The sequence below is a fragment of the Bufo gargarizans genome, chromosome 2 (assembly GCF_014858855.1).
Source record: "Bufo gargarizans isolate SCDJY-AF-19 chromosome 2, ASM1485885v1, whole genome shotgun sequence".
NCBI lineage: Eukaryota > Metazoa > Chordata > Amphibia > Anura > Bufonidae > Bufo > Bufo gargarizans.
In genome coordinates, this window is record NC_058081.1 from 593,764,366 (window position 1) to 593,787,222 (window position 22,857).

General features: G+C 43.9%; 1 protein-coding gene across 1 annotated transcript in view; it reads left to right on the forward strand.

Moving 5' to 3' along the window:
* The window catches only part of CFAP74 (cilia and flagella associated protein 74), a 202,839-nt gene that overhangs the window by 78,034 nt on the left and 101,948 nt on the right, over positions 1-22,857 (forward strand). The window contains exons 21-22 of the mRNA XM_044281876.1: positions 17,850-17,971; positions 20,211-20,339. Of these exons, the coding sequence (XP_044137811.1) occupies positions 17,850-17,971; positions 20,211-20,339 (251 nt within the window). The remainder of the gene's footprint in view (positions 1-17,849; positions 17,972-20,210; positions 20,340-22,857) is intronic.

The following is a 22,857-nucleotide window of genomic DNA, read 5'->3' on the forward strand; positions in this document are numbered from 1 at the left end:
AACCTTTAATCTGGATTGGTGATCCTCAGAAATGGGATTTACTATAAACACTTTTATAATTATTACAGTTTTAAGAGCAGCCACAGAAGAACACGCAACTTATTGCCATTTTCTGCAGCTTACCTTCCAGCTTTATTGTTTATATTGGGACAGGATGACCAGAGTGATCTCATTACTGTTACAGGGAGGGCAATTTTTTTACAGATGACAGTTCTTAGGTGGAATATACTCTAGTCTATACTATATATTTTCCTGCAGTTTGTGTTAGGCCTAATGCACTCGACCGTTCCGTTTTTTGCTGCCCACAAACCACGGATCATCAAAAAACGGAAGCCGCCCGTGTGCCTTCCACAATTTGCGGAACGGGCGGACCATTATAGAAATGCCTATTCTTGTCCGCAAAACGGACAGGAAAAGGGCATCCTATATTTTTTTTTCTGGGGCCACGGAACGGAGCAACAGTTGCGGACAGCACACAGAGTGCTGTCCGCATCTTTTGCGGTCCCATTGAAGTGAATGGGTCTGCACCCGAGCTGCAAAAAAATGCGGCTCGTATGCAGACCAGAACAACGGTCGTGTGCATGAGGCCTTAGTCTGTTGACTTTCATCTGACCATAAGCTCCCAATCACTGCAGCGGTCATAAAGCACACATATTCTGCTACACAGACAATAGAGGATGGGTGTGCTTAAAATATCGCAGCCACCACGAACATTTAAAAAAAAAAAAAATTATAAAAACAGTTAATTATTACCCATTGTAATCACAGTCTCCAAATATACTGTAGATCAAGGCTTCTAGGTTTATGAACCTTGAAACTGTATTTTTTTATCCGTTTTATTATCAATTTATTTATTTTTTTAGATGGTAACAGTTATGTAAGGAGTTGTTTCAAGAAAAGCAACCTCTTCATTGTGATAGGTAGATCACCGCAGTTCAGCCACCAAGACCTCTGGCATACGTTTTTTATTTATTTTTTACGGTATCCTACAGTTTGCTGCTTATTTCAGATAAATGGATGTGCATATTTTATGGCTGTGCCCATACTATGCTTTTATTTCCTAATATCAACATAGTTTGTAAAGTTTGCCCAGTTTTTAGTTGTTCTGAAGGCATCCAGATATAAACCTGCTGTACAGCTCCCTCATGGATAAGTACAGTTTATAGAGGAGTGAATCCATTTGTCTCTTCAGCAGGACTTCTTCACATACATTTAGCCTGGCCCTAACAACTTCCTGCCTGTGCCACTGCTCCAATTAGTAGAGACAGGGCAGGAGTTTGTCTGCGCAGGCAATCTAAAGCTGAACTAGAGCAGCAGCGCAGGCAGGAAATTGTCAGAGATGGCTCTGTCAATCTAGCTGTAGTTAGGCACTTATTCACCTGTGGGGACTCCACAGGTGAAGAAGTCCTGCTGATGAGATGAATAGATTTGCTCATCTCTAGTACAGTTATAGAGAGTATGTGTGTGTGTATGTACAGTTGTGTTCAAAATAATAGCAGTCAGACATCACTAACCTGATCAATCACTGTTTTTGGTAGAAATTATATTTCTACATGGCAAATAATTTACCAGCAGGTGTAGTAGAGTAATAGAAACCCAACAGAGCCAACAGTCATGACATGCATGCTGTTGATTCTGTGTAATTGAATCACTAATTGAAATGAGCATGTTCAAAATAATAGCAGTGTGGAGTTCAATTAGTGAGGTCATTCATTCTTTGAAAAACAGGTGTCAATTATTGCCCTTATTTAGGAAGCACATGTTGTACATGATGATTACAGTGCATTTCTCTCTAGAATTCTGAGGAAAATGGGTCGTTCTAGACATTGTTCAGAAGAACAGAGTACCTTGATTAAAAAGTTGATTGGAGAGGGGAAAACATATAAAGAAGTGCAGAAAACGATAGGCTGCTCAGCTAAAATGATTGCAAATGCTTTAAAATGGCAACCAAAACCTGAAAGACGTGGAAGAAAGCGAAAAACTGCCATTCGAATGGATAGAAGAATAGCCAAAAAGCCAACAATCAGCTCCAGGAAGATCAAAGAAGGTCTAAAGTTACCTGTGAGTACTGTTACAAATAGACACCTATGTGAAGCCAAGCTATCTGCAAGAAGCCCCCGCAAAGTCCCACTGTTGAAAAAAAGACATGTGCTGAAGAGGTTACAATTTACCAAAGAGCACAGTGACTGGCCTAAATAGATATTTTGTGGACTGATGAAATTAAGATTGTTCTTTTTGGGTCTAGTGGACGGAGACAGTTTGTCAGACGACCCCCAAACACTGAATTCAAGCCACAGTACATTGTGAAGACAGTGAAGCATGGTGGCGCAAGCATCATGATATGGGGATGTTTCTCATACTATGGTGTTGGGCCTATTTATCACATACCAGGGATCATAGATCAGTTAGAATACATCAGAGTACTTGAAGAGGTCATGCTGCCTTATGCTGAAGAGGAAATGCTCTTGAAATGGGAGTTCCAACAAGACAACGACCCCAAACACACCAGTAAACGTGCAACATCTTGGTTCCAGACCAACAAGATTGACGTTATGGAGTGGTCAGCCCAATCCCTGGATCTTAATCCAATAGAAAACTTGTAGGGTGACATCAAAAATGCAGTTTCTGAGGCAAAACCAAGAAATAGAGAAGAACTGTGGAATGTAGTCCAATCATCCTGGGCTGGAATACCTGTTCACAGGGGCGAGAAGTTGGTTTGTCCTTGCGTCCGTTCTCCTAAAAAACACATTTTTACAATCTAAGATTAGAGAGAAGAATTGTGATGGCACACTCGCATTTGGTTTTAAACTAAAAGGTATTTATTTTGTTAATTAAAATATTTGTTGTTTGTTATGGATTAAATAAGTAAATAAAATAGGTATAAAATGGTAGGGTAGAGTGACAAATCGTGATCGTTGTTTGGGATGGGATGGGATTGATCTAGAGTGTATAATATGGATGGTCAATGGGATCCGTTGTCCCTAGGAATCCAGCTCATATTCAATTGTTCAAAAGTTCATTCAACAAGTTCAGTGAATTCAACAAAGTCAATAAAGGTCACAATGGTCCTTCAGGATACATTAGTTTGGTCCTATGAGACAGTGATATTCCAAAATGGATATTCGATATAGTAGTACGTGAATAAAAGTAAAAAGGTCCTTACCAAAAAGTGGTGTGAAAAAATCAATTAAATAAGTGAAAAAATTGGTATAATTATGTAAAAAATAGAATAGAATAAAAGCGCTTAAAAAAACACAGTGTTCCTGTTATGGAAGAATATAAGTGAACTGCAGTTGTGGAAGCGGAATACTTTTGGTCTTGTATTCGCAAGGTTTCCAATTGTTCAGTCACCCACCTGTTCGCTTCAGTTCGCTGGAAAGAAGTTCACAAGTTGGCTTTCCAGTTTGAGTTATTAAGTACGGCTGTTATTGGTATTGTAATGTATACATTATATTGCAGATGGACAATAAAGGGTATATGTACTTTACCACTCTTCAGTCTGTTTAGTTGTCCTCCGTCTTGCAAGGACCTGCGTGGCGTCCCATGTGATCTCTTGCCTTACCATGTAATGCTCCACATGATAGTGATTCATCTTGACGTCACACGGTTTCAGGTTCCTGATTGGTCAGTTTTGTTGACTGTAGGGAATTTGAAGAATGTAGCTGTTGGTGATGTTCGCGCCGTATATTCTTTGGCTGGAACAAGAAGTTTAGCCCAAATCTCAGTATTCTTTGTAATCCCATTCCTCACTGCTTCCTCAGAGCAGACACGTTTCGGGACAGTTTCTAGTCCTTTCCTCAGTGGTCGATTTGACTGTGTTTGTGGCATCTGAGCGCTGTTTGGATATATTGAGCGATCAGATCCAAGCCATCTGCGGATATGTTAAATGTCTATGTTTACTGTAATGTTTGGGACATTGTATATTTTAGTAGTGATGTCTGTCCTATTGTCTACACGTGTGTATTAGCGATTTCCCTTTGTCCTGAGAGATAATTGAATTACTCCTTGGTTGTCTCCAGGACAGAAGACATTGTGTATTCTCCTGCCTGTGATAATTACATTAACCCATTGTGTAAGGTAATTGTATCACAGGCAGAGGGGAGGATTTTGTATGGGAGTGTTTTACTGTATTGTACGTGTTTATTGGTTGTTTTACAAAACCCTGTGGGTGGTAACCTTGTTGGGAAATGTGTATATAAGTCAATGCTTGTGTGTTCAATAAAGAGTTCCTGTTTTACATTCAACATAGAGCCTTGTCTCATGTGTATGGGGATTGCTATACGCTGTATACTCCCCTGGCTATAACTACTAGCTCTTGTAAGAGCTTGTTCCAGTTACTTTTTCCTGCTCTCTGGATTTAGGAGAGGTTCACCCAGTGGAGCCTTGTCGTAGGTCCAGGGTGGGTAGGAGACGGTGAGACCTCAACCAAGCTTTGGCGGTTCGTGGGGTGTGCAGTGCTTACGGTGTCAAGTGGAGTGCTTGGAGTCCTCGGGAAGCACTAGGAGCATCTATCGACGGAGATACCCGGTCGGGGTGCCAGGAGATCCGTTACAATATATATTAGTAGATGTATACAGCTAATAACCAGATAATGGCAAAAATTTGTATTTGACGGTTGTGCAGGTCTATAAAAAATAGTATAGAAGAACTTGCTTGGTCTCTGCATCAAACGTCTTCCCGCACTTCATGATCCTTACATTAGTGCCATTTATAATTGACCGTTATTCAGAGATGAAATGGAGTCTTGCTTTTTTCTCACTGAGAAGACATACTGTGTATACACAAATGTTTCAAAGCAAGATCTTTTTCAGCTCAGTTTTTCTTTGCACCATATATTTCAGTTAGTTGAGAGGAAGTGTGATCAGGGAATTTTTACAAAATCAAGCTGACTCCATAAGATCATTAGTTGTTTGATGTATTCTACCCAGCGGTGCTATCAGACTTTCCTTCAGTTCCTAAAATAATATGAAGTTGCCTAAAACTTTTCAGAGTCTTATCTCACTTTCCTCCCAATACAGTTCTTAACCTATGTTTCTTTTATGGCGTACATGCAAAGTTTGTCCTATTTTTATTTATTTTTGTTAGTTATTTATATTTCTCACTCATATATATATATATATATATATATATATATAGTACTGCAGACCACTACAATCCCCAATATCTCATGTACTATAATGTATAACTGACCAGATATATATTATACAGTGTAAAAGATGCAGTGGGTACAGATATATAGTATATCCAGCAGTGTACTGATATGTGAGGTATGAAGTATAAATGACACCTCATACTTCACATATCAGTACACTGCTGTATATATTACATATCTGTAACCACTTAGTCTGTTATACCTTGTACCGCATCAGTACACTACTGTATACCTGTACACACTGCATCTATTACACCTCATACCTCACATATCAGTACACAGCTGTATATACTGTATATCTGTACACACTGCATCTATTATACCTCATACCTCAGTACACTGCTGTATATACTGTATATCTGTAAACACTGCATCTATTATACCTCAGATATCAGTACTGTGGCGAAACCAACCTCGCCACTGGGTTTTGGAGAGGCCTGTTTACCAGCCTCTTGCCTTAGGATTACGGCCCTTTAAGATACTTTTACTAACTTTTAAACCCCTGAACCTATTCAAGTGAATTTTGGATAGGTTTGTCACCAAGTTATACTGGTTAAATTGATATAAGTTATATGTATGTGCAATGTAAACTCACAAAGTTGTAACAATTTATAAGAAGTGTAACTTTTCAGCGTAGGAGATAGTTGAGTAGATACAGAAATTGACTCAATTATCTCCTAGACAGAGGGGAGGAATATGCTGGGTGTGTTTCTATTGTCCCATTGTGCCATTGTGTCCGATTGGTTGCTGTACTTACATTGTATGTGTTGTAATATATTGATTGGTTGTATTTCAAAACCCTGTGGGCAGTACTGTGTTTGTGGATTGTGAATAAAAGAGGCTGTACGTGCAAGTACAGTCAGAGTTGCTGCTTTTATGCCTTCATGAAGTTTTGGCTCATGTTTGGGGAATACGATAACTACACTCTTTGGGATTGCTATATCACAATACTCCCCTGAGTATAAGCTCTTGTAAGAGCTTCTTCATGGTTCCTGCTCTCTGGATGTAGGAAAGGTTCACCCACTGGAAGCTGAAGCCCGGTCTTGGGTCCAGCGTGGGTGGAGGACGGTGAGACCCCAACCAAGCTGCGGCGGTTCGTGGGGTCTGCAGTGCATACGGTGTCAAGTGGAGTGCTTGGAGTCCTCGGAAAGCACTAGGAGCATCTATCGACGGAGGTACCCGGTCGGGGTGCTAGTCGTTCCGTTACATTGGTGGCAAGCAGTGGGATGGCGTCCTAGTGTGAGGAGAAGCAGCTCGGAGACACCGTTCGTGGAGTATATTGAGGGCAACGCTAGTATCCGTACAGCGCCCCTGGCTACAGCAATATGGATGCCGTTGGTTCCTGCACAGCATTCAATGAGGAAGATCACCCGGATTACAGGGATGCCGAGCGGAAAGGCGTATGGCACCAGGCCCTGGAGGACGTGCAGCGTCGGAGGGGTGAGAGTCTTCCCAGTGAGGAGCAGAGATTACGAATGCGATTGGCGCTGCGACTACCTCTACTGGGAGAGCAACCATTGACGGAGTGGGTGTCAGAGCTTGAGACACTGGTATGGCAGGAAACCTGGCTGGATGACGCTTACCAAGCACTATGGTGGGACACAGTACGACAGTTTCCATGGATGGAGGAGTACGCCAAGCCCGAAGGTGAGGAATATAATTGCCCTGGGTTATTGTGGGAGTCTTTTGAAGGCATTGACTTTGGGAGCACAGAAGAATCTAGATTTTGGGACATTACTGACTACAGGTGGGACTTGCACAATTGGCCTACAATTAGTGGGGTGAGGGCAGATCTGACGTTTCTGGTCCAAAGGGAGTGGGAGCTGGAGCAAGATTATCAACAGTTGTATCTTGCGCTGGGCTTGAATGGAGCGAAACAAGACAGTTGCATACCAGGCCCAGACCTGCAGCCCTACCCCTGGCAAGTCACAGCTGAGGTATCCCCTACTTCCTCACCAACTGTGGAGGTAGGGGACTTCATAGACTGGTACTGGGAGGAACCCCAGTCGGCAGGTGGAGATGGGACCGTAGTCACTCCACCGTCCCAACAGGGTGGCTGGGCAGGCGGCCCAGATCCCCAACTGCCACTGGGAGTACAGGGAGAGGAGATTGTTGGTCCCTCATCTCTGCAACAACCAGAATCACTGGTAGTGGAGACAGTCAGTCTCACTACCCAGCGGCAGTATACTCTACAGGGAGAGGAGACAGTTGGTCTCTCTCCCCAGCGGCAGATGGGGTATCCAGAGGAGGGGGTAAGTGATAGCCCACCTCCACAGCTCTCTCCCAGCCCAATACTGAGGGTAGTGGGTAAGGCTTTAAACCCCACTGACCCCTCTCCAGCGGAAGAGCTGGCATCAGAGCAGAGCGCCGTTGGCCTCTGCCCTCCCCTATTCTCTTGTTCAGAGGCTGACTCCCCACTGGCTACCCCAGCGGAAGAGCTGGCATCTGGGCAGAGCGCAGTCGGCCTCTGCCCACCAAGTACTTACAGCTCCAAGCTGGAGAACCACAAGGAAGCAAGGAGTAGCAGATGCCCACTCAACAGCTGGTGACATACAGAACAGAGCCAGGCCCTAAGATTCAACAGGTCCAGTATTGGGTTGTGGTTGGACTGCCAGACTAACTCAGGTATCTGGTTAGTCTTCCCTGGGAGGGGGAGATGTGTAGCGAAACCAACCTCGCCACGGGGTTTTGGAGAGGCCTGTTTACCAGCCTCTTGCCTCAAGATTACGGCCTTTTAAGATACTTTTACTAACTTTTAAACCCCTGAACCTATTCAAGTGAAGTTATACTGGTTAAATTGATATAAGTTATATGTATGCACAATGTAAACTCACAAAGTTGTAACAATTTATAAGAAGTGTAACTTTTCAGCGTAGGAGATAGTTGAGTAGATACAGAAATTGACTCAATTATCTCCTAGACAGAGGGGAGGAATATGCTGGGTGTGTTTCTATTGTCCCATTGTGCCATTGTCCCATTGTGTCCGATTGGTTGCTGTACTTACATTGTATGTGTTGTAATTTATTGATTGGTTGTATTTCAAAACCCTGTGGGCAGTACTAGGTTTGTGGATTGTGAATAAAAGACGCTGTACGTGCAAGTACAGTCGGAGGCTGCTTTTATACCTTCATGAAGTTTTGGCTCATGTTTGGGGAATGCGATAACTACACTCTTGGCGATTGCTATAATCACAATACTCCCCTGAGTATAAGCTCTTGTAAGAGCTTGGTCAAGGTTCCTGCTCTCTGGATGTAGGAGAGGTTCCCCCACTGGAAGCTGAAGCCCGGTCTTGGGTCCAGCGTGGGTGGAGGACGATGAGACCCCAACCAAGCTGCGGCGGTTCGTGGGGTCTGCAGTGCGTACGGTGTCAGGTGGAGTGCTTGGAGTCCTCGGAAAGCACTAGGAGAATCTATCGACGGAGGTACCCGTATACTGTGTACCTGTACACACTGCATCTATTAAACCTCATACCTCACATATCAGTACCCTGCTGTATATACTGTATACCTGTACACACTGCATCTATTATACCTCATGCCTCACATATCAGTACACTGCTGCAGGGGCGTAACTAGAAGTGACTGGGCCCCACAGCAAATATTTGTAAGGGCCCCCTCAGCGCGCTTCGCATCTCCCTCCTCCTGTGTAAACCCCACTCCTTTGGCACAGTGTAGCGGTATACTGTATATTGTGTGGCACAGTGTAGCGGTATACTGTATATTGTGTGGCACAGTGTAGAGGTATATTGTGAGGCACAGTGTAGAGGTATACTGTATATTGTGAGGCATAGTGTAGAGGTATACTGTATATTGTGTGGCACAGTGTAGAGGTATACTGTATATTGTGTGGCACAGTGTAGCGGTATACTGTATATTGTGGGGCACAGTGTAGAGGTATACTGTATATTGTGTGGCACAGTGTAGCGGTATACTGTATATTGTGGGGCACAGTGTAGCAGTATACTGTACATTGTGGGGCACAATATAGAGGTATACTGTACATTGTGGGGCACAGTGTAGGCTATATGTGTATAACATAAACATATTTCATATGAACACTTACAGTTACTTGGCTCTTTGGGGGTCTCGGACGCCACTTCCACACTTTGGCCGGGGGCTCGGCGGAGCTGATGTTGTGTTTTATCCTAATGAGAAAGATTTCATAATAAGGATTTGGAGAAGGGGCAGAGGGGTCACAGAGCAGGGAGAGGCTGGTGCTGCTACTAGGGGGTCATACCATGGGGGAGTAATAAAGCCCACCATAATGCCCACCCAGTTGTAATAATTCTCCTTATAATGTGACAGTACAAAAATACCCCCTTGTAATGCCCCCAGTTGAGCTAATGTCCCCATAGTGCCCCCATAATGTGCCAGTATAAAATACCCCTATATAGTGCCCCCAGTAAATTCCCCCATAGTGCTCCTCTCCCCCTTCCTGCTAGTGCCCCCCATAATGTACCAGTATAAAATGCCCCAGTAGATGCCCCTCAGTGTCCGGCCTCTGATAGGCTGCCGGCCTAGTGTCCCCCATAATGCCCCCCAATAATGTGCCAGTAAGTGTCCCCATAGATGCCCCCCATCATGTGCCAGTATCAAGTGCCTCTCCCCCCCCCCACATGTCCCAGTATTATAGTGCCATCTCCCCCCATGTGCCAGTATCAAGTGCCTCTCTCCTTCCCACCCCCCATGTGCCAGTATCATAGTGCCAAACCCCCCCATGTGCCAGTATCAAGTGCCTCTCTCTTCCCCCCCATGTCCCATTATCATAGTGCCATCTCCCCCCCAAAAAAGTGCCAGTATTAAGTGCCTCTCCCCCCCATGTGCCAGTATCATAGTGCCAACCCCCCCCCACATGCCAGTATCAAGTGCCTCTCTCCTCCCCCCCATGTCCCAGTATCATAGTGCCATCTCCCCCCCCCACCCCAAAAAAAAGTGCCAATATCAAGTGCCTCTCTCCCTCCCCCTCCCCATGTGCCAGTATCAGGTTCCTCTCTCCCCCCCCCCATGTGCCAGTATCAAGTGCCAACCCCCCCTCTCCCCTCCAGGTGCCAGTATCAGGTGCTTCCCCCCCCCCCATGTCCCAGTATCATAGTGCCATCTCCCCCCCCCCCACAAAAAAAGTGCCAGTATCAAGTGCCTCTCTCCCCCCCCACCCCCCTCAGGTGCCAGTATCAGGTGCCACTCTCCCCCCCCCCCATATGCCAGTATCAGGTGCCAACCCCTCTCCCCCCCATGTGCCAGTATCAGGTGCCTCTCCCCCCCCCCCATGTGCCAGTATCAGGTGCCAACCCCCCTCCCCCCCAGGTGCCAGTATCAGGTGCCAACGCCCCTCCCCCCATGTGCCAGTATCAGGTGCCACTGCCAGTATCAGGTGCCTCCCGCTCCCCCATGGCAGTAACAGTCGGGTATTAAAAAAAAAATAATAAACACTTCTACTTACCTCCATGTCAGCGATGCGATGCAGCCTCTTCCTGTGTCCCGCCTTGTATGTCCTTATATGGAGTCAGTGCTTGTATTTGAGAAAAGATCCTGCTGGGATTCGAACCCACGACCTTCTGCTTCAGAGGCAAAGCAGCTAACCACTAGACCATACCAGCTGCCTTGCGGCTGACTGAAAAAATATGAGACTTCTACTGTTATAGCTGGCTAAGTGTACATCTTTACACATGACAGCTGCTCATATATAGAGATATAGCAGGGCTGAATGTGCTGAGACAGCTGTCATATACAGATATAGCAGTATCTCAGATATATCTCTATATGACAGCTGTTCCAGCACACTCAGCTCTGCTATATCTCTATATATGATAGCTGCCCCAGCAAACCCAGCTCTGCTACATCTATGCATATGACAGCTGCCCAAACACACCCAGCACTGCTATATCTCTATATGACAGCTGTCCCAGCACACTTAGCTCTGCTATATCTTTAGATATGATAGCTGCTCCAGCACACCCAGCTCTGCTACATCTATATATCTCTAAGTATTGCTATACAGTAGATAGATATATAGAGATATAGCAGAGCTGAGTGTGCTGGGGCAGCTGTCATGTGTATAGATGTAGCAGAGCTGGCTGTGTTTCGGCAGCTGTCATGTGTATAGATGTAGTAGAGCTGGGTTTGCTGGGGCAGTTGTCATATATAGAGATATAGTAGAGCTGAGTGTGCTGGTGCAGCTGTCATGTGTATAGATGTAGCAGAGCTGGGTGTGTTTGGGCATCTGTCATGTATAGATGTAGTAGAGCTGGGTTTGCTGGGGCAGCTGTCATATATAGAGATATAGCAGAGCTGAGTGTGCTGGTGCAGCTGTCATGTGTATAGATGTAGCAGAGCTGGGTGTGTTTAGGCATCTGTCATGTGTATAGATGTAGTAGAGCTGGGTTTTCTGGGGCAGCTGTCATATATAGAGATATAGCAGAGCTGAGTGTGCTGGGACAGCTGTCATATAGAGACATAGCAGTGCTGGTGTGTTGGGGCAGCTGTCATGTGTATAGATGTAGCAGAGCTGGCTGTGTTTCGGCAGCTGTCATGTGTATAGATGTAGGAGAGCTGGGTTTGCTGGGGCAGCTGTCATATATAGAGATATAGCAGAGCGGAGTGTGCTGGGACAGCCAGAGCTGAGTGTGCTGGGACAGCTGTCATATAGAGATATAGCAGTGCTGGGTGTGTTGGGGGCAGCTGTCATGTGTATAGATGTAGCAGAGCTGGCTGTGTTTCGGCAGCTGTCATGTGTAAAGATGTAGTAGAGCTGGGTTTGCTGGGGCAGCTGTCATATATAGAGATATAGCAGAGCTGAGTGTGCAGGGACAGCTGTCATATACAGATATAGCAGTGCTAGGTGTGTTTGGGCAGCTGTCATGTGTATAGATGTAGTTTTTTTTTTTCCCAGTCAGTTGTAATGTAGCCTTTATGGCTGTGAGGGTAAATGCTTTGCCACTGATTCACTGATAGATTGGAGGTTGTGGGTTCGAATCCCAGACCAGGAGACTTTAGCAGACAGTAAGATTAGATCACACTAGCGGCTTCTGTGAAGGGGCCCTGAACACGATATTTAACTAACTTGAAAATAAACTGTCACACACGCTGCTGGGGCTTCCCCGGTAGTTACGCCACTGCACTGCTGTGTATATCTGTACACACTGCATCTATTATACTGCTGTATATACTGTATATCTGTACACACTGCATCTATTATACCTCATACCTCACATATCAGTACCCTACTGTACACACTGCATCTGTTATACCTCATACCTCAGTACACTGCTGGATATACTGTATATCTGTACACACTGCATCTATTATACCTCAGTACACTACTGTATATACTGTATACCTTTACACACTGCATCTATTATACCTCATACCTCACATATCAGTACACTGCTGGATATACTGTTTATCTGTAAACACTGCATCTATTATACCTCAGATATCAGTACACTGCTGTACATACTGTACGTATATCTGTACACACTGCATCTATTGTACCTTGAACTTCACATATCAGTACACTGCTGGATATACTGTATACCTGTACACACTACATCTATTATACCTCATGCCTCACATATCAGTACACTGCTGTACATACTATATATCTGTACACACTGCATCTATTATACCTTGTACCTCAGTACACTGCTGTATATACTGTATATCTGTAAACACTGCATCTATTATACCTCAGATATCAGTACTGTGGCGAAACCAACCTCGCCACTGGGTTTTGGAGAGGCCTGTTTACCAGCCTCTTGCCTTAGGATTACGGCCCTTTAAGATACTTTTACTAACTTTTAAACCCCTGAACCTATTCAAGTGAATTTTGGATAGGTTTGTCACCAAGTTATACTGGTTAAATTGATATAAGTTATATGTATGTGCAATGTAAACTCACAAAGTTGTAACAATTTATAAGAAGTGTAACTTTTCAGCGTAGGAGATAGTTGAGTAGATACAGAAATTGACTCAATTATCTCCTAGACAGAGGGGAGGAATATGCTGGGTGTGTTTCTATTGTCCCATTGTGCCATTGTGTCCGATTGGTTGCTGTACTTACATTGTATGTGTTGTAATATATTGATTGGTTGTATTTCAAAACCCTGTGGGCAGTACTGTGTTTGTGGATTGTGAATAAAAGAGGCTGTACGTGCAAGTACAGTCAGAGTTGCTGCTTTTATGCCTTCATGAAGTTTTGGCTCATGTTTGGGGAATACGATAACTATACTCTTGGGGATTGCTATATCACAATACTCCCCTGAGTATAAGCTCCTGTAAGAGCTTCTTCATGGTTCCTGCTCTCTGGATGTAGGAAAGGTTCACCCACTGGAAGCTGAAGCCCGGTCTTGGGTCCAGCGTGGGTGGAGGACGGTGAGACCCCAACCAAGCTGCGGCGGTTCGTGGGGTCTGCAGTGCATACGGTGTCAAGTGGAGTGCTTGGAGTCCTCGGAAAGCACTAGGAGCATCTATCGACGGAGGTACCCGGTCGGGGTGCTAGTCGTTCCGTTACATTGGTGGCAAGCAGTGGGATGGCGTCCTAGTGTGAGGAGAAGCAGCTCGGAGACACCGTTCGTGGAGTATATTGAGGGCAACGCTAGTATCCGTACAGCGCCCCTGGCTACAGCAATATGGATGCCGTTGGTTCCTGCACAGCATTCAATGAGGAAGATCACCCGGATTACAGGGATGCCGAGCGGAAAGGCGTATGGCACCAGGCCCTGGAGGACGTGCAGCGTCGGAGGGGTGAGAGTCTTCCCAGTGAGGAGCAGAGATTACGAATGCGATTGGCGCTGCGACTACCTCTACTGGGAGAGCAACCATTGACGGAGTGGGTGTCAGAGCTTGAGACACTGGTATGGCAGGAAACCTGGCTGGATGACGCTTACCAAGCACTATGGTGGGACACAGTACGACAGTTTCCATGGATGGAGGAGTACGCCAAGCCCGAAGGTGAGGAATATAATTGCCCTGGGTTATTGTGGGAGTCTTTTGAAGGCATTGACTTTGGGAGCACAGAAGAATCTAGATTTTGGGACATTACTGACTACAGGTGGGACTTGCACAATTGGCCTACAATTAGTGGGGTGAGGGCAGATCTGACGTTTCTGGTCCAAAGGGAGTGGGAGCTGGAGCAAGATTATCAACAGTTGTATCTTGCGCTGGGCTTGAATGGAGCGAAACAAGACAGTTGCATACCAGGCCCAGACCTGCAGCCCTACCCCTGGCAAGTCACAGCTGAGGTATCCCCTACTTCCTCACCAACTGTGGAGGTAGGGGACTTCATAGACTGGTACTGGGAGGAACCCCAGTCGGCAGGTGGAGATGGGACCGTAGTCACTCCACCGTCCCAACAGGGTGGCTGGGCAGGCGGCCCAGATCCCCAACTGCCACTGGGAGTACAGGGAGAGGAGATTGTTGGTCCCTCATCTCTGCAACAACCAGAATCACTGGTAGTGGAGACAGTCAGTCTCACTACCCAGCGGCAGTATACTCTACAGGGAGAGGAGACAGTTGGTCTCTCTCACACCAGTACACTGCTGGATATACTGTATATATGTACACACTGGATCTATTATACAATATAACAGGGATCAGCAACCTCTGGCACTCCAGCTGTTCTGAAACTACAACTCCCAGAATCCTCCTTTCACTTCTGTGGGAGTTACAAGAACACCCAAGTAAGTTTGCATACTGGGAGTTGTAGTTTCACAGCAGTTGCAGTGCTGAAGGTTGCTGATCCCTGCCATATAATATATATGTGGTCAGTTAGTTATACATTATAGTACATAAGGTATTGGGGATTGTAGTTGTCTGCAGTACTATATATGAGTGAGATATAATGTATAATGTGGCACTTTTAATTACTTACTTCTGAGTAAAAAAAGGGAATGGGGGGAGGCAAATGAAGAGAAAAGGGGAGGATCTCCTTTTACTCAGTCCATTCTACATTCAGTGTAGAGTTTATAGGGGAGTTGAGGGGGTTGAAGGATCTGTGATGTCATCACCGGTCCGGCAGATACACCTTGCTAACCTGGAAACGGTGCAGTTCCTTTACTAGATGGCACAGGTCCTTTAGCTCTCTTGGCTGATAACGGGAGCCTGTATTGAATGTAATTAGGGGGCCAGGCCTTTCATCCACTGTGGGTTATTTTCCCCACAGGCTCCATAGCGGCTGCATGGTCTTCCTCCATTGGAGATATGTCGCTGATATTAAATACTTCAAACTATTTCCAGTCAGAACTAGCTGTACTTTGCTTCCCACTCGCACATTATATGACATATGGTCTTACTTTACCTAAGTAATAATACTGTATAGTACCATACAGTATTGTGCCTAAATATGGCATACCTCCCCAATGATTTGGATGGTGCAATGGAGAAACTTATGGTTCATTGTGTGAAAGACCACTCCTGCAAACCTATAGTTTTCATTTACACAATAGCACAAAAATAATCAAATTGTATCAACTTATGAAGCCATACAGTACAGTGTGAGCTGTAATATACAGATCAGAAACAGACAGACACTTTGTGAAGCAATATCATAGAGGGCCAGAGGAATTTGGTTTAAATGTAGAAACAGCCTTCCAAAAGAGACACTTGGGAGGTAGAAATAGCAGTACAAAACGAATAAACTGTATAGTACCTAGGTAGCAGTGCCACACAAGTCAAGTCTTTAGAAGGTCTTAAAAATGGGTAAATACAACCTCAGATGAATAATAGCACATACTATGTCAAGGAGGAAAGACCTCAGCAATGTTAGAGAAACAATTTTTGCTGCCTGGGAAGAGTAATAAGACTATTTCCAAACAATTGGAAACCCATGATCCTACTGTAAGAAATATTATTCACAAGTGGAAAACATTCAAGGCAGTTGACATTATACCCAGGAGTTGACACCTTAGTAAATTCACCCCAAATTCAGACCAGGCAATGCTCAGAGTTACATCTAACACTCTACAGGCCTCAGTTGTGGAGGGGTGATGAATGGAGTTTTACACCCACAGGACCTCTGTATCTTACTTTCACCGCCGGCCCTGGGAGAGATCTTAGAAGTTCAAATAGATGGAAGACTCAAGAGTCTATCTAACAGATCTCTCTTGTTTTCATTGTTGCTGACAGGTTTCCACCCGTTTGCAGATGCTGCTCATTATCAGTCAGGTGGCTCTTTATATGTTCCGCCTCTCACTTGTTTCCCTGCGGCTGATAACTCTTCTGTGGAGTGCTCTGCTTGTATGGTGGTTCTCCTGTTCCAGTTACATCTCAAGCTAAGTCCTTTCCCTTTTCTTGGTGTGTCTGTCCTGACTAGGCCTTCAGGGAGACACTAGCTCTATCAGTTTGGAAGGAGCCGGTTGCCTCTTTCCCTGTTCCCTAAGCTGAGGGTTTGGTGCAGTGTTTCAGCAGTCTCAGGTTCCTGTGCATGTGCATTTTTACCATTGAGATTTGCACATGTTGTTAGCAGCTTAGGGAATGCTAGGAGGTGACCTCTTTATTCCCTAGGTTTGGGGCCTAGTCTTTTGTTTAGTTGTGGTTCCCTTTGGTTGTCTTTCCTTCCCCATACCTCCCGTAACACTTACATTGAGCAGTCAATGAGTCGACCATGAAAACCTCTGTGGGCCAAAATATTTTACAGGTAAATGTGAGGCTATACAGGGGACAGAGGTGCAGAGAAGGCCTAGCAGTCGGACATGCCAGGAGAAGGGAACAGTGGAAGGTGGGTTCACACAGCCGGGGCCTGGGACTGTTGAGCAGCAACACTGAAAATGAAAAGAAAGAAGGTGTTGTAATAGTCCAGTCAAAGTCCAGAACTCAACCCAATTAAAATGCTGAGCTTGGACTTTAAAAGAGCTGTGCGTTAATGAATGCCCACAAACCTCAATGAACTGAATTAAAATTGTATCGAAGAATGGGTTAAAATTGCTCCATAATGATGTGGGAGACTGCTAGTCATACAGAAAACTATTACTTTACTACTATTGCAAGCTTTCCATTTAAGGGGTGGACTTCTCATGCAACTTCTGCATTATGGCCTAGTAATTGTTGAATAAATTATGACACCGTGTGATTAGTAGTTACCTGGTCGAGATAGTAGTTACCTAATTTTAAGACTTTCTAAGGAGCAGATGTTTTTTTTTTATGTCTTGATACATAAAACCATAGAATTCTAAGATGGTGTACTTTGTTTTTCTCATGGCTGTAAATACCGCCATACAGCACTTAAATAAAACCAGCACACACTGAGAAAATAACAGCTTCAGGTAGTCTAATAACTGCCATACAATGTCTAAAGTAAAACTGCAATACAATAAGATTTTCGGTGGTCACAGGACTCGGGTGCCAGCCGATGCACCCTGTCCAATCGCACAAGTCACACATATGCCTAAGGCTGGCGGTTCTGTTTTGAACATTAAAAATAAAGCCTCATGCAGACAATACACCAGGGATTTGTAATTTGGTTATCATAGAGATCTGTGGGCCCATGATTTGATTATACTTAGATTTCAAGATTCTGTGAGAAAAAAAAAAAATATGTTACAACAGATGACATGTTAGAGAGATATTTTCCTCTAGTAAAATTTCTTCTAGTAGAGAGTCTGGTACCTCATGGATATACTGCACCATGGGTCCATGCACATAAGCCAAACTAAAAATCGACAGTTGCCACTTGCACCATGTAAAGGATGGATTTCTTTTTTCAGATTCCTGTGACAGCCCTAGGGTCGGCAATTGATGTTCCCGTGTATGTTCCAAATTCTAATATTGACCTGAAGATCTGCATGTATGACCGTCTCTATCAGGACAGCATTGTCATTAAAAACAGGTATGAAAGCAACTCTGATTTTGCAAGGTACTCAAACTTCATCATGACACAGTGAACATTATCATCCCAGCAGTGGCATAACTATAACTGACTGGGCCCTACAGCAAATTTTTGAACTGGGGCCCCCCTCGGTCTTCTTAATGCAGACCTCAGACCAGAGCAGGTCATAGTGTGCTTCTGCTACCCACATAGTGCAGTGCAGGCACCTGGAGAAGAAGAATAGGAAGCAGTCAATAATACCAATACTATCATTCCCAGAGAACCCTTTTAATTGAATAAAAGCTCTATTTTCCTAATCTCATTAACCCCTTAAAAATGTGATATTCTGAATTCCTGATACCAGTGCAAAGTTTATAACCCAAATAATTTTGATTAATTAGTTAAACTGAATTCATATTTTATTTATGAAGGTTTAGGACTAATTAGGAACACTTTGAAGCCGTACCATCATGTCTCCATAAGATACTATTCTAATCTTGTTCTTATTTAAGATCTAGCCATATGTGACCTCATTTTTGGCCTATTTCGCTGCTTTAAAAAATGTGAAACGTGAGCAACAATAAAAACTGAAGGATAGCGCTCATCCAGCATTAGGTTACGTTAGTGTGTGTGTTACACAATTTTAACAAAATGTACCGTATACTACCTACAGATCATATACATTATAAATATTCCTTAACCATCAGTGGTGCTGTGCAGTAAATGTAAAACAGCGGAGCAATTCGCGTGATTTCAGTAAGGATTTGGATGACTCAGACTTGAGGCTAAATGCAAGAAGCTGGCCATGTCTGTATTATGCATGAAACTTGTTAATCTTCTTTTGCTTTGATGTTTAAAAAGCAGAGGTTAATACCGCCCGAACCCTTCCAACATAGCTGGTTAAAAGAGCAAAGTAAACTTTCCAATTACAGGAACAGAAACCTATTGTACTATAATATTTCTATTTCATACATAACTGTATATCTAAGGAGGCAGCAGCACAATGAGAAATCCAAAAACCTTTGAAGACCACACTGTATATAGACAGCAGACACAGTACAAAGGAAAAAATATAACTATCCTATCATTCCTGTAATGCATATCAAATAAAATATAAAGGTACATTTTGGGTTTTATTGAAAAAATTATAAAACGCTATTTTTTTCTTCTCCATATCAAATCTACATCCCAAACGTAACCTATTGAATGGCTAGACGGATTGTTCCCACCAAGAGTTCAAACTTTTTTTCTCTTTTCTCATCTGCTCCAGGTTCACTGACTTCTACTGGTGGTGGTTGTATCTTTAGTCTGCAAGACATGGGGTGGGCAGTACACTTCTTTCACATGACAAGCAAGCAGTGCTGTGATAACACCACAGCGCTATTTGCATGAGCACATCCCCAAAGCATTAAGCGAAGTATAGCAGAATAGAATGGCTCCTGGTCTACTACGCATACCAATGTGGGACATCCTGTTCATTTGTACTGAGCAGCTCAGAGGTTTTATGTGTGTTCTACATATGTGTTCTCCTGAGAACCTGACCAGGATGCTTGGTAAGTATCATGGAGCCTCTGCACAAGCACAGTCACCATGGCAAAGCCGTGGTGGTGGTGGCTGTTTTCATTGTCCGTAATACATGGGGTGGACTAAATGAAATCTCTCCAGAATGCAGTTCTTTATAAAAAAAAAAAAAAAAAAAGGTAATTCATATTATTACATAAGGGACTATTTAATACTCCTTTAAAGGGGTTGTCCAGCTTTCGCAGCATTTCTGGCAGAACCCCTATCACCACTTCGCCGGACCTGCCGAGAAAAGCTTACATACCTACTCCCTGTCACTGGGTTTTGGTTCCTTCAGTCCATCGCAGGGGTCTGAAAGCTCCAGTCCACGCTTGGAAACTTCCGACACGGAGTTACGTCTGCTGCCAAAGTTGTGACAGGTACCCCAACCAGCGCGTGACCCCTTGTCCATGCCGAATGTTGACCAGCGGGGACTGAAGCACCAAGACGGTAGCGATGGACTGAAGGAGCCGGAATCCAGCTGTAAGTATGCTTTCCTCTTCAGGTCCAGTTAGGTGGGTGGAGAGCAGCAATGCTACCAAAACTGGGCCACCGTAGGATATGAGCGTATATAATATATAAACTAATATTAGACCTTGAAATTAATTTTATGGAATGCAGCGTTATTTTGTAAATGTGAAAAAATATTCTAATTTACTTATAATATCCATATACTGTATATGTTCTTTGTCCTATGTAGAGCAACGACAGCCCTTCGTTTAAAGTTTGAGGTCTGCAAAGAACTAAGGAACCACATGGAGTTGCTTCCAAAGACTGGCTTCATCCAAGCTCAGTCTTCTTTCAGTGTTCAGCTCAAGTTTTTACCAAGGTTAGTGCTTAGAAATGGCAATGGATTATTTAATGGGAACCTTCCATCTTTGTCTGTTTTGTCATGATGGACGGATAGTCATACAGGGCATGTCTTTCAGTTTACAGCCCTCACAGGTAGATGAAGGAGAAGTAGGGTATATCCAGGTTTTTTTTGTTTTCATCCTTTTCTAGCATACATCTATAATTAATTTTCCATATGCAGACAATTTGGGAGATAGAATGGACCTACTAGAGTATTTTGACATACCAAGGCTGTTAACTATATTTTACTCTGGTCCTCCAAATGCCATTTTACAAGGTGCTCTCTGAGCTCGGATCAGTAATTATTATCTCTACTCACCACACAAACCAACTGTGTAATGCATAGAGAGGTCTCCTCCAGGACTCCTCTCCATTATGTGTGTGCGCTCAGGAGTCCTTTCTATGTATCACACAGCATAGGTATGAAGGTAAGTATAGAGCCAATAAAATATCCCTTTAATGGGGTAATCTCATGAATAATGTAAATGAAATGAAAAATGAAAATCCAACATCATATAGTACATGACAGTCTCTTTCTCAAAAACTTAAAGGGATTATCTGGTAATTACTGTTGAAAACCTATCTGGATAGGTCATCAATATCCAATCGGTAGGGGTCGGACACCCGGGACGCCCGCCGATCAGCTGTCAGAAGAGCCTTGAGCGCTGTGGCCTTCTCCTAGGCAGGGCCGGCTACAGGTTCATGTGGGCCCTTGGGCGATAAATCTCAGTGGGCCCCCTTGTGGCATTTTTTTTTACAGTGACATGTCCCCGTCTGGCTCCCACACAGTATAATGACCTCCAGTGCCCCCCAGAAAATATAGTGACCCCCCTATAGTATAATAACCCCCTAGTGACCCCCTAGCAGTCGGCCCAGCCCTCCCGTGAGAGCCTGCACCCGGGGTCTACCGCCAGCCCTCCCCCTTGGCACGCCACTGTAGAGTGGGCCCAGGGCTGGTTTTAGACAAAATGTGGCCTGGGTAAAATCAAAATTGGGGCCCCAAATCTTGTAATAATGTACTTACACAGTCTAATTTTGTCAATTCCGGCCCTCCCTCACAGATTTACACCCCATAAAGCCCCACACACAGATCTGCACCATCATGGCCCCCAGAATACGCCACATGCCCCCTCCCCTCACAGGAATGACTTCCCCTCCCTCACAAAAATCTATAGCAATGGAGCCTCTCGTCATACAGCGTGTACCCCAGGACTTCACAGCACTAGACCCTCCCTCGCTCAGCCGCTTGCAGGTTACACAACCCCTCTCTCCCAGAGTACCTGCACGAGCTCCAGTGTCCATGCAGAAAGAAAGCTCTGTCCTATAATCATTTGGTCATGTGACCATTAACCCCTTTCCGGCCTCCGATATATACGGCACATGTCGGGTCTTTAAAGATGTCGTCCGCTCTAGAGCGGAGCGAGTGCCATAGCAACCAGGCACCCACGGCCAATGTCCACGATCTGCAGTAATGCTGACCTGGACATTTAACCACTCAGATGCCGTGTTCAAATGTCAGCACGGCATCTGAGAATGTTAAAAACCGCAAGCGTGGGTTTCCTGTTCAGGTGCGCTTCCCCCCCGGCAGAGATCAGGGAACGCACCCTGTTCTAAGAATGAACCACAGCCTGTACTAGGCTTCCAGGCTCATTATTAGTATATCCCAGTTCAGGACACTAGGTGGCAGCAGTGAACTGGAATGTAGTGATTTCTTTACAGAATAATGGAGCAATTTCCATTATTCTGTATAAGTTGCAATCTGATTGCAAGTTGTGGTCCACTTGGGGACCTAACAAAAAGTAATAAAAAAAAGTTAAAAAAAAAGTTTTGAAAATGTAAAGAAAAACTTAAAAAGTAAAATCACCCCACTTTGCCCAAATAAAAAATAAAAATAAAAAAGATAGATTGTCCCTCAAATGAGCCCCCACACATTTCCATAGACATAACTATAAAAAAAAGTTATGGGGGTCAGCGGGGGTTCTGTTAGAGTTGCCACCTACCCCAACATAAAATATTGGTTACACAAATTAAAAAGGTTGATGTGAATTAACACAGATGTTATTTGATCGTGTTTTACGTTTTGTGTATTTAAGTTTTATTTAGCCTCTATTTTTTAAATAACTCTGCTGGGATTTGAACTCATAGCCATCTACATTAAACACAAGAACCTTGTCTGAGCTATAGAGCTTCATATTAAACTGCTGTAAATATTTTATGGCTTAAAACCTCAGTAGTAGTTTCCCACATATTATGCATTCATATATATCAGAAGTATGGTTTTATATATTATATTTTTGTAATCACATATTTATTTTGTGCCATACATGTGTTTACAATTACAAAAAAAAAATATAAAATTATACTTCTGGTGTATAGGAATACTATACTACTATATGAGAAACTACTATAAGGGTTTCTCTGCCACAATTTAACATTGAGCTCTATAGCTCAGTGGTTAAGATTCTTGCCTTTAATGTAGAAGGTTGTGGGTTTGA